Source organism: Chironomus tepperi, unplaced genomic scaffold (genome assembly GCF_022539635.2).
Source record: "Chironomus tepperi strain 1889 unplaced genomic scaffold, CSIRO-AGI_Ctep_v1 contig_177, whole genome shotgun sequence".
Taxonomy (NCBI): domain Eukaryota; kingdom Metazoa; phylum Arthropoda; class Insecta; order Diptera; family Chironomidae; genus Chironomus; species Chironomus tepperi.
The window spans coordinates 2,195,060-2,206,930 of NW_027226299.1; the positions used below are offsets into that span (position 1 = coordinate 2,195,060).

The following is an 11,871-nucleotide window of genomic DNA, read 5'->3' on the forward strand; positions in this document are numbered from 1 at the left end:
AATATTTGAGACGCTTTCAGTGCAATGTCGCATGTTTTTGCGACTCTTTGTATTTACTTTATGCATGACAAACAAATGCAAAATTTCGCCTAAATACCGGGCTGCTTCTGACTTGTTTACATGAAAATAAATGCATAATAAGTTATTTACTGCTTCTGAATACATATAGGTGCATGCTTCTTTTAATTTTCTGTTCTTTTTAAATTCCATATAATTAAGTAAAGAACTATTTGAACAACGGTTATTTTGATTTTGAAAAAATATTTTTTTCTGTCAGAACCATTCAACAGTTTGTTTTTTGAAATGTCAAATTCCGTTAAATTTTTAAATTCTAAAAATTACTTTTATAAACGTGTATAACAAAATTATAGAATACGTCAACACAACATACGTCATTTTTTCCCATCTAAACCACTAATTTCTTTATTATATCAATTTGCATATTAGATAACAAAGTTCTTTAGTCACATTTCATCAGAAAATGTTCAATTCATGATTATTAAATATATTTAATTCATGATTATGACAGGAAAATATACCAAATAAGCAGTTTACAGTAAGCACGACACCGGATTTCCAATTTCAATTGTTTACAAAAAATCTTTGACCCTTTGTATAGTTATAGTTTGCATAATTGCTTATTTGTACAAATTTTAATTCCTTGAGAAATGAATTAGAATTGATTTTTATTGCTATAATCATTTAACGTTCCGAAATTTTTTGAATTTTTTATAGCATTTTCTAAAAGGAAATTATAGCATTTTCTTGCTTTCACAATAAATAAATAAATTAGCAAAAATGGTACTTGCACACAGTGATCAAGAGGCAGAAGCAACAAATTTCCCAGTCAAAAATGTTGGAGGTCCAAGAGGATTAGGTAGGAAGACGTGATATTGTTTATTTCATAATATCCTCAGATTTTTCATTTAATTTTGTTATGATTCGACTAATCTTGTTTTATTTACGTTTTTAAAGGTGATCCAGATGACCGCAAGCTACGTAAAGTCGAGAAGGAAGTCTTAATTCCAAAAATCATGCGTGACAGAGCAAAAAAGGAAAAATGCATTGAAGAAGTTGCGGCTTTTGAGGATTGTTGCAAGAATTCAAACGTTTTCATGGTAAACAGCTTCTTATCATGTCCAATAATCAATACATTAAGTATTTAATTCATTATTAGGTTTTGAAATGCAGAGAACAGAATGAAAAACTTTGGGGATGTCTCACAAAATGGTATAAAGACGAGACATTTGTCGGTGAATGCACAGAAATATATTTGCAAGAAAGATCAGATTTTAGAAGGACAGGCTTACAGAAGAAGTATCGTGACTACCTGAAAAATCGCGATAGTAATAAATCAGAGGAATAAAATTAATTAATGTAAAAATTGTTTAATAAAACTTTAGTTTTAGCTCATAAATCTTTCTTTTACATCATATCTTTGAATTACTACTTCCTTCACATTGAACTTATCAAGGTTGTCTAAATATTTCGTACTGTCAATGTCTTCTGGATGATAAACTTCAAGATACAGCATTGTCTTTTTAGTGACTTCGGCAATTCTTTCATTCGTCTGATGTTCATTACATGAACGTGGACTAGTGACTATTTTCACGATATAGGATGCATGGTAGTATTGTGGACCATGCTTGTATAGCACTAAAATACAAAGAGTAATGTTATATTACCGATATTAGCAAAATAGACTTAAACTTACAGAAATGACCTCCAAACTTGATTCCTGACTTGATGACCCAATTTTTACTTTTCAAATATAAATATCCAACATAGCATTCCACAAAGTTATGCTTCAGATCACAAAATTCTTTCCATAATTCCTCTGTTGACATTACATTATCATCTAAATCCTTAATTTCTAGACATTTCAGCTCTTTGTGTAAAAACATTGCTTCCTCTAGAATCAGCACATGAGATTGAGTAATTGGAAATGGATCAGCAACTACCGATTCATCAACTTTAATTAACTTTTCTTCAGGATTTGATTTCTCATCTAAATATTTCTCTTTCCATCTTAATTTCCTCTGATAATCATTCTGTGAGACTATTGGAACCCTCTCTTGACTAAAAATTTGTCGATGTCTATAATTTAATGCATTATTTCCATAGTTTCCATACTGACTTAATAATTTTATAGATTTTTTGTCAAATGTTTCTACGTCGAGTCCAGTAAATGTTGCAATCAATTTACAGTCTATTGGAAATGGTTTTACATCAAAATTCTTATGTTTTCGTCTTTTTGGAGCTGGAATTAGACTTGAATCATTTTTAGATTCGCGAATCATGTTAAATTTATGTTATATTTCACAAAAATAAACTAAAAATTCGAAACGTAAACAAAACTTTTTGTAAATGCGTCTTAAAAAACCTTACAAATTCGACGGTTAATTTTACGATAAGTTAAAAATTTAAAATTATTAAAAATAATTTGGAATACCTGGAATAATATTGGAAATTCTGGAATAAATTGGAAATTTATCTTTAAAAATTAACAAAACAAACTTCCTTTCTGTTAAAATAATTAAAAATGAATTTTTGAGGCACAAAAATACTTTAACGGTTTGCTGACATTTAAATTTATATTGTAGCAATCTCATGTGACATCACTGACAAACTTTTTGGTCATATGATCAAAGACATTACGAAAATAGTAAATTTTCGTGAAAAAGTTAATTAAAATATTGTGTATAATTCTTCAATCCATCTAGACTATTTCTGTGTAACATGGCCAACATCGACGAAATGATTTCATCCCATTTGGATGATAAAATTGGTAAGAAAAATGGTTTTGTTTTGGTGTTGAAAAAAATGGAACTTAAAAATTTTGATTTCAGATATGATTGCTGCGACTAGTGTTTTGCAGCAACAAGCTAGTGATATTAGAACGCAAAAGATCAACTGGCAATCATATCAACAATCTCAAATGATTTCCAATGAGGATTATAATGCAATCACTGCTTTGGATGGAGAAAAGAAGTCACAATATTTGAAGGATAATCAATATCAAGGTGCTAAGACATTCCTCAGCCTCTTGAGTCATGTATCGAAGGATACAACAATCCAATATCTTCTCGTCATGATTGATGACTTGTTAACTGAAGATCGTACTCGTGTTGACATGTTTTTGGATTATGCCTCAAAGCGTAAGGAGACAGTCTGGGGACCATTCTTATCACTCTTGAATCGTTCTGATGGATTCATTATTCACATGACTTCAAGAATCATTGCAAAGCTTGCATGCTGGGGAAATGATCAAATGCCAAAATCTGATCTTAACTTCTACTTGCAATGGTTGAAAGATCAGCTTACATTAAGCGTAAGTAACAAAATAGCTCAGTCATTTACTTAATTTCTTTTCAGGTCATCACTTGAATGTTGTCCATTTCATGCTTCAAATTCAATTTGTGTGATGAATTTCTCTCTCTTCTTTTACTTCATTTTCGTCTCATCAAAAAAAAAATAATTAACAAAAGTTCAATACGAAAATAATTTGTGTATACGCAAATTATGCATCTCATAATCACGTTTTGTTGTTGATACTAACTAATTTACATCTAGTGTAAAAAAAATAATTTGGATTTTATAAATAATAATTCTCATTTATATGTAAGAATATTAGATGTGTGAACTAACTAAGCTATTATTTCAATAGAATAGCTATCTTTGTTCGTTTAAAATTGTCATGTGCAATTTTGCTTTGTTCTGGGAGGGTATTTGGGGTTCAAAGTGTAACGATCGATTTAAAAAATAACGGTGAAAAATTATTTAAAAGTAAAGTTCAAAAGTGGTTCAAAAATATTAACGACTAAATTTAAAAAATTGTATACTGGTTTTCAGCTATTTTAAAAAGTTTAGGTGCTTTGAGCTATATTTTAATATTTTTGAGTGACTTAATTCCATAATCCTTTGTTGAAAAACGCCTATAAGATGACAAATTGGCAAAAATCCCTAATATCCTTACTTATTTATAAATCCTTTTCCCTTGTATGAGTTTTGTCTTGTCTGATTTAAATTCCCCAAAATTTACTAAAAGACGTAAAAAGTTTGTTTATTACTACAATAATCTAAAGGTCTCTGACTCGAAGAACCTGGCAAAATTGCATAAATCAGCCACATGTGTACTTCCAAATCAAACTAAAAATTTATTGTGACTAGAAAAGTTTGACATAATTTCAAGATTTTTTGTGAATCCTTGCAACTAAACACATTTCTTTAATGTTTCTCATCGAACCGTACGTTTATGTATAGAATTAGTCACAGAATAGAAAAAGTTTCTAATGGCTTAATTTTTTCTCTTTCCTTACAATCGTGTAACTCAAAAAACCTTTTTTATATTACAAAAAAATCTATGCTAAAAATTAATTAATTATATAAAAAAAAATGAAAACTGAAGGCAGCAGCATACAACAAAGAGTTGGAAGAGATAATTAAGAATCGTGGATATAAGGAAAAGGATCATCCTCACCAACATCATATGCATCTCTTCCATTTCCATCATCACCATCAAAATAAGGATCAACAACAAAATGTGATTGTTGAGAAATATAGGGAAGTCTCAAGTGCACTTGACGATCCTAATCATGGTGAACGCGCTGGTTCACCTTCTGGTGTTCATTTGAAGATTACGGTCTGTAGAAAAATTGACAAAGTGTTGCGTTATGAAAAAAATACTTACTTTAAATTAATCGGTGTGCTTATTGCTTAATTAATTTGATTAACAAGAGAATTATTCCAAATTTTTGATACCTTCCAGACGTTTCTCTTTTTTGATGATAAATTTTTAAAGATTTATACTAATAATTAATGTTAATTATTCTAGGACAATGAATACATCCAATCTGTTGGACGATGCTTGCAAATGATGCTCCGTGTTGACGAATACCGTTTTGCTTTCGTCACTGTCGATGGTATTAGCACATTGATTTCCATCTTGTCATCACGTGTTAACTTCCAAGTAAGTTGTCTACTTTAACGGTTTAAAAAAATTCAAATTTTAACAACTTTGTAGAATTTGAATTGAACCGGTTCAAAACTTCAAATTCTACAAAACAGTTGAAAATTTAAATTGTAAAAAACCAGTAAAACATGCTGTTTATTTTCTTTTCATTTTATAGGTGCAATATCAATTGGTCTTCTGCTTGTGGGTTTTGACATTCAATCCACTTCTCGCCGAGAAAATGAATAAATTCAATGTTATTCCAATCCTTGCTGATATTCTCAGCGATTGTGCAAAGGAAAAAGTAACAAGAATTATTCTTGCCGTTTTTAGAAATTTAATTGAAAAGCCAGATGACCCACAAGTCGCAAAGGAACACTGCATTGCCATGGTACAATGCAAAGTTCTCAAACAATTGTCAATCCTTGAGCAACGCCGTTTTGACGATGAAGATATCACATCAGATGTTGAATTCTTAACTGAAAAATTACAGACATCCGTTCAAGATCTTTCATCATTTGATGAATATGCAACGGAAATTAAGAGTGGACGTTTGGAATGGTCACCAGTACACAAATCTGCTAAATTCTGGCGTGAAAATGCTCAACGTTTGAACGAGAAGAACTACGAGTTGTTGAGAATTTTAATTCATTTATTAGATACATCAAGAGATCCATTGGTCTTGTCCGTCGCTAGCTACGATATTGGTGAATATGTCCGTCACTTCCCCCGTGGAAAACAGTAAGATTCTTTACATTTATGGTTCAGAATTCATGCTAATGTAAATTATTTTCAGCGTCATTGAGCAACTTAATGGAAAGCAATTGGTAATGCAACTTCTCGGCCATGATGACCCCAACGTACGTTATGAGGCTCTCCTTGCCGTTCAGAAATTGATGGTACATAATTGGGAGTACTTAGGAAAACAATTGGAAAAAGATAGTGAAAAGGCACCGGGCGATAAGGAGGGTGGAAAAGTCATTTCAGGAAAAGCATAAACGTTATCCTAGTACACCTTACTTATTAGTATTATATATTCATCATATGCTTATTCATAAAGAGGAAATTTATTGATTGTATATAAAAATTCTTCGTATTTTAATTAAATCATTTCAAGTGGAATCAAAAACTTTTATGTTGAACATTTTATTAATTTTTTTTTCTTGTGGTTGAAGACATAAGGCATTCCATTATAAATTTTTTCCAAAAAAAAAATGCTATATCTATCATGATATTTGTGAATTATTGATCCCCCGTGTTATATAGGCAAAATTGTGCAAGAAATATCCTAAATTTCAATGTAATTTATTTACTTAAAATCTTTCTGTTGAAAAGTGAGAAATTTAATGTGTTGAACATAAAGATAATAAAATAACTAAATATCTATGAAAAATAATATATTACAGAAAATCAACCCAATTGTATTCCTTTTTGTACGACTTACGTTTTCAGACGCAACCAAAATTGATTTTAACGGCATTTTGAGATTTAAATTTGAAAACCATATAACAGCAAATTTAAAGTTCAAAACCCTACAACAGTTTTTGAAAAGTTTAAATTATTAAAAACTGTTAAATTTGGAAATTTCTTAAATAGCTGAAATAAAGGAGATAAATCTAAAGAATTCATATATGATAGCATATAAAAGCTTTATTTGAAATTCAATAAATTTAATTATATAAAATGATAACCACATAGTCTTAACAATAATTTAAAATAGTGCAAAGCTTTTTCGCAAGCGAATTTCATTGACTTTGGAACTTGTGAAGGATATGATTAAAAGCTCACATTGCAGCCATCAACTAACGAGAATTTGCAGGAATTTTTATTCAAGTTTGGGTTTTCACGAATGTCAATTTCTTTTGCAATAATTAAAAATTGATTATAATAGACAGTTGTAAGTTCCAGACCTGATAAATCAATTTTCTCGTAATTTCCACTTTCCACAAACTCTTTAAGCTTTACTTCTAAAATCCATTTACTAGCTAAATCTCTATAATATCCAAATCTTAATGGATCTACAGTTTGTAGCTTTTTAACAAATTCTAAAGTCTTTTCATGATAATGGAAACGATCCAATGAACGCATTAATAAGGCAGCTGTCAATAAAGTCCATTTACTGTCTGGCTCAAACTCTAAAAGTTGATTGCACGAGTCTAGCTGATTTTTTAATTCATCTTTTACAGCAGTACCAAATTCATAGCCAAAAGAAGGTAGTTTGCAACCAATTACGGCATTTTCGTCATACTTTTTAGCAGTTAATGAATATTCTTGATCACCTTGAGTGACTTTGACTAAAATCTCGTCTGTGACTTCAAAACTACCTTTATTTATCCATATGCAGTCACTTTTATTGCCAGATATAGACAGCCATTGACTATCAGAATTATTGTCAACAGAAATGCTTATCTTATCTCTATTCAAATCAACAGCTTTTGTGAATGCAATAATCATGTGCTGCTTAGTTAGCTTGAAGCATGCGATATCAAATTTCGGATCTGAATATCCTAATAAATATCTCTGATAAAACCATGCTGAAGAATCATTTGGATCTGTAAATGCAGCTGTTATTACAATTTCTAGTTCCTCTTTTAATTTTTCCTCAGATATTGGTCTTGATGGATCTGTTTCGTGTGGATGCAAAATTGGCAATAGCTGAGATCTATAAAACCACGAAGAATAATTTGAAAAATTCTTTTGAATCTTTTCATCACAAAATTGGAATTCCTTTTCAGCCGATACGTTTGCTTTCTTGACTACATAGCGCCTATAATCCCAGCAATGAACTGTTAACAAGATTAGCATAAATTACGTGAATGATGTAATACAAATGAAATATATTTAACTTACAGTTACGTTCATCCTTTTTAAGATATAATGTGCATAAATTAACTTCTTTATCCCAGTCAGGCTTCGGTGAATTTTCTAAAATCCATGAACGATGATGCCATGCTCCATAAGATTTTGGCTGAACTTGCAGACATAATTCAGTAAATCCCAAATCACGATCAAATAAAGTTGAATCTTCTTTATTTTCTGCAGTCATTTTGAGTATGCATTCACGACGGACATTCCATAATGTTGACAGATCTGGATTCACTGAAAGAATCTTTCCGGTCAGTTCCAATAATTCACTTCCAAAACTTTCAGACGATCTTAATGAAAAAATCTTATCCATTCCAATTCTATAAGCTTTTGCCTTCAAATCCTGCTCTTTCTTCTTCCTTGCAGCTTCCTCTGCACTTGTTCGTACTTTTAATCTTCCGTGCATCTTTGTATCTTAATTAATTTAATTTTTAAAAGCAATAAGAACTTTTCTTCTTAATTCTTTTGTTTTGAATCATCAGTCGACTAATGCGACATCTAAATATGAGATAATAGTAGGTAAGTAAAGATATCACTTCTCGTGATATATGTGGATGATGAAGCGTCTTTTTATTCATCCTTAATAAAATAGACAGCAGACAAAGTGTTGGAACTAAAAGCTCTTTTTTATAGGAAAAAAGCTCTTCAAAGTTTGGTTATAATTTTCAATTTGAATAATAAACTTAAATTTTGAAGAAAAATCATAATTAAACTAGTGCACCGGCAGCATCAATTATGTTTCTCAACAAATTGATTAATATAGCAAGAAGCCCGACTAATGTCAATCAGCTATCAAGTAAGTTAAGTCGAAAATTGATTGAAAATAAATAATTCTCATAAAATTATTATAGATTTGTTTCAAAGATGCTTAATATCATCAACACCAGTCATTAATAACAAGTTGACAGTTAATAAGCCATTAGAATTTGTTAATTTAAAAGATGGCAAAGATCCAGTGCAAAATGTAAACAACAAGATCCAGAACAATGAAGCAGGCAGATTATTTGCAGTTGTTCAGATTTGCGGCAAGCAATTTAAAATAACTCAAGGTGACGTTATTATGCTAGAAGGATTCTGGGAACCAACAAATGGCGATGAATTGAAATTAGAAAAAGTTTTACTTTGTGGATCACAAGATTTTACATTAGTTGGACGTCCAGTTTTGCAGAAAGGATTAGTGGACATTCAAGCTACAGTAATCGAAAAGTCATTATCACATACTAGAACTCACTTCAAATACAAGAAACGAAAGCAATATCGTAGATTTAACTTCCAAAGATCACCGACAACAGTTTTAAGGATTAATTCTATAGAAATCAATAATTCTGTTGATCAAAATGAAACCCCACAGACCTCAGATAATGTCTTTTTCTAAGTAGCTGTAATAAAATTGTTTAGAATCTTATAAATAATAGACATAAAGTTGTTTTTATAATTATTTTATTCCATATGATGGATGCTAATTTCGTGGATTTTATTAATTATAACTAGATAAAACGAGATATTCATCAGCAAGCAAGCTTATACACTTGATCCTTCCTTACCTAAAATAATGGAAATAAATCAAATTAGTATAAAATTTAAAAAATTTTGATACAGGCAAGCAATTTTAAAACGTAAACCAATAATAAGCTCATACAAATTGAAAGTTAAATGGTAAAAAATTTGAAATTTTTAATCAATTTTTGAACTATTTGGCTCAATTTTGGTCCAAAGCTTTTGTATGAGGAATATATTGGATTTGAACATTAATTATTGTTAATTGACAATCTAAATGCATCACACATTCTCAAAGTATGTTTGTTAGTCATAGTAGAAATAGAAGGAAGTTCTAAACAGGCAAATAGAAATGATCGTTGGCAAAAAGTCTGCCAAAGACTTACAATAAAAGACCTCTTTTATCTTTTACTTTACTTTTCATCTGTCAAAATATATTTGCAAGATAAATAATAAAATGCTTAATAAGTATTGCTGAAGGCTATAGAATCGAGAAAGAAACTTACGTGCTGGTTTGCCGTTGGCCCATGGAGTGAATCTGATGTGGCTTTCATCACGTTTTGCGGATTCAGTTCTTGGTTCGGGTTTCAATGAGCGACGAAGGATTCGTGCTGCGATGTTTGAATAGTTGATGTAGCTAAAATAATGATTTTTAATAAATTTCTGGATGTTCACTGGATCTCGATTGCATAATTTTTTTTGAACCGCATTATTTTACGAATAATTTTCACGACTTTACTCACTTTAAACCAGCTTGTCTCCAGGCAGTCATTTTGGATATATTTGAGTACAATGGACCTCTCCTATAAGAATAAATAAATGACCTAATACAAGCTACAAGAGCTGAAAATTTTGTGAATTAATAAATCTTCGATTGACGAAAGAAAACCACAAAATTCAAATTTTGAACGGCAGTTGGCGCTTGCTTTGTTTTTGTTTACATACTTTCGCGCCATCTATGTTTGAAAATAATCGATGTTTTTTCTGTATTAAAAATTTCTAATTGCTCAGAATAGGTAATTAAATTAATTTTTGAGTTAATTGAGCAGTAACTAAGGTAGTTATTGAAAGAATGAAGAGTGGACACGTAGCTGTTAATCAAAAAAATAGTGGATTACTCTGTTGGTTGATGAAAATCCTGTCATTACCTTGTTCATTGCACAAACTTCTTTTTGACAAGGAAATTCGCAATTCTTTGCCGAGTAAAGTCGTATTAATAACAGGTAAATATCTTGAATATCTTATCTAATCGCATAATATATAACATGTTTAAATCAACAGGCGCATCTTCAGGATTGGGAGAGGCTTTAGCACACGTATTCTATACCACTGGATGTAAATTAATATTAGCTTCAAGAAGAACTGAAGAACTAGAAAGAGTAAAAAGAGACTTACTTCAAATTGAAGATGTTGGCATTACTCACGCACCTATGATTCTTCCATTGGACTTAACAGACATAAATTCTCTGCCCGAGAAAGTAAACAAAGTACTTGAAACTTATGGTCACATTGATATTCTCGTTAATAATGGTATGCATTAATAAGAAGAAACAAAGTTGCCAAACTGATTATCTCAATTTGTTTTTGCAGGTGGTGTTAGCATTAGAAGTAACGCAATCGATACAAAGGTAGATGTTGATATAAAGATTATGCTAACTAATTATTTCGGTACGGTTGCCTTAACAAAAGCAGTTTTGCCTTCAATGATTGCTAGAAAGGAAGGAAGAATCTTGTGTATAGGAAGTGCACAAGGAAAGTTTGCAATTCCACAGAGGGCATCATATAGTGCATCAAAGCATGCTTTGCAAGCTTTTTGTGACTCATTACGTGCGGAAGTAGATGAACACAATGTTAAAGTCACTTTAATTAGTCCTGGATATATATCTACAAATTTCTCAGTCAATGCACTTACAGGAAGTGGTAATGCATATGCTAAAATGGACGATACTACAGCTCATGGAACTGATCCCATAGAAATGGCTAAATACATTCTCCAGGCAGTATTAAAGGATAAAAAAGATGTCATAATTTGCGGTATAGCACCAAGATTAGCATATTACATAAGATTTCTCATGCCGTCCTTGTATTTTTGGATCATGTCAAAACGTGCTCAAAAATTGAGCAAACAAAATCATCTCAAAAAGGACGACTAAGATTATAATGTTTGAGGTTGTCAAACATCTAATTCTGTCCGTTTACTAAAGTGAATTATCTCTTGGTGTTGGATACTACCTATTTGGATATTGCGATAAGAAGCTAAATTTATAACGAAATTCATTTATTTGAAAAATTAAGTTCAAATTTTGAACTTTAGATATTTTTCAAATAAAAAATTTCCGTTATTTGAATCCTATTAATCTTAATGCACTTTAGTGAAATTAAGTGTAATTGTATGGTGTCATTCCTTTTTTACGGTGGAGGCTTATATGAAGTCCACGAATAAAGATATATTTATTTTATTCCAAGCAATTTGCCAATATTATAAATATAATTTGATATTCATCTCAGATACAAAGCTGTAAAAAAGGCCATTAGCGATTCACACAACAATCAATCAT

General features: G+C 30.7%; 6 protein-coding genes and 1 long non-coding RNA gene across 8 annotated transcripts; 4 read left to right on the forward strand and 3 right to left on the reverse strand.

Moving 5' to 3' along the window:
• The first annotated feature begins 742 nt into the window (after window positions 1–742).
• On the forward strand, window positions 743–1,417 carry LOC139089419 (COX assembly mitochondrial protein homolog). Its single transcript, XM_070638965.1, has 3 exons — window positions 743–877; window positions 976–1,118; window positions 1,178–1,417. Exons 1-3 carry the CDS (start codon window positions 799–801, stop codon window positions 1,364–1,366), a joined length of 411 nt encoding a protein of 136 aa, XP_070495066.1. The 5' UTR covers window positions 743–798; the 3' UTR covers window positions 1,367–1,417.
• Tsen2 (tRNA splicing endonuclease subunit 2) lies at window positions 1,366–2,323 on the reverse strand. The gene is made up of 2 exons (XM_070638964.1): window positions 1,715–2,323; window positions 1,366–1,656 (listed from the first exon to the last, which is right to left on the reverse strand). The coding sequence occupies exons 1-2, from the start codon at window positions 2,298–2,300 to the stop codon at window positions 1,406–1,408; spliced, it is 837 nt and encodes a 278-aa protein (XP_070495065.1). The 5' UTR covers window positions 2,301–2,323; the 3' UTR covers window positions 1,366–1,405.
• Window positions 2,324–2,620: 297 nt separating this feature from the next.
• VhaSFD (V-type proton ATPase subunit VhaSFD) lies at window positions 2,621–6,365 on the forward strand. 2 transcript variants are annotated; one of them, XM_070638813.1, is made up of 6 exons: window positions 2,621–2,788; window positions 2,850–3,331; window positions 4,409–4,642; window positions 4,835–4,969; window positions 5,130–5,692; window positions 5,748–6,365. In XM_070638813.1, the coding sequence occupies exons 1-6, from the start codon at window positions 2,740–2,742 to the stop codon at window positions 5,947–5,949; spliced, it is 1,665 nt and encodes a 554-aa protein (XP_070494914.1). In that variant the 5' UTR covers window positions 2,621–2,739; the 3' UTR covers window positions 5,950–6,365. The 2 variants fall into 2 exon arrangements, with proteins under 2 accessions (XP_070494914.1, XP_070494915.1); XM_070638814.1 differs by lacking the exon at window positions 4,409–4,642 and having other exon boundaries at window positions 2,622–2,788.
• Window positions 6,366–6,579: 214 nt separating this feature from the next.
• RabGGTa (Rab geranylgeranyltransferase subunit alpha) lies at window positions 6,580–8,295 on the reverse strand. Its single transcript, XM_070638815.1, has 2 exons — window positions 7,802–8,295; window positions 6,580–7,737 (listed from the first exon to the last, which is right to left on the reverse strand). The coding sequence occupies exons 1-2, from the start codon at window positions 8,220–8,222 to the stop codon at window positions 6,728–6,730; spliced, it is 1,431 nt and encodes a 476-aa protein (XP_070494916.1). The 5' UTR covers window positions 8,223–8,295; the 3' UTR covers window positions 6,580–6,727.
• Window positions 8,296–8,458: 163 nt separating this feature from the next.
• Window positions 8,459–9,360, forward strand: mRpL21 (mitochondrial ribosomal protein L21). The gene is made up of 2 exons (XM_070638972.1): window positions 8,459–8,612; window positions 8,668–9,360. The coding sequence occupies exons 1-2, from the start codon at window positions 8,552–8,554 to the stop codon at window positions 9,189–9,191; spliced, it is 585 nt and encodes a 194-aa protein (XP_070495073.1). The 5' UTR covers window positions 8,459–8,551; the 3' UTR covers window positions 9,192–9,360.
• Window positions 9,240–9,737, reverse strand: LOC139089429 (uncharacterized). Its single transcript, XR_011544298.1, has 2 exons — window positions 9,700–9,737; window positions 9,240–9,360 (listed from the first exon to the last, which is right to left on the reverse strand). It is a non-coding gene; the product is annotated as an uncharacterized lncRNA (long non-coding RNA).
• A 542-nt stretch (window positions 9,738–10,279) lies between these two features.
• Window positions 10,280–11,782, forward strand: LOC139089427 (dehydrogenase/reductase SDR family protein 7-like). The gene is made up of 3 exons (XM_070638970.1): window positions 10,280–10,536; window positions 10,595–10,843; window positions 10,904–11,782. Exons 1-3 carry the CDS (start codon window positions 10,386–10,388, stop codon window positions 11,464–11,466), a joined length of 963 nt encoding a protein of 320 aa, XP_070495071.1. The 5' UTR covers window positions 10,280–10,385; the 3' UTR covers window positions 11,467–11,782.
• Window positions 11,783–11,871: the final 89 nt, after the last annotated feature.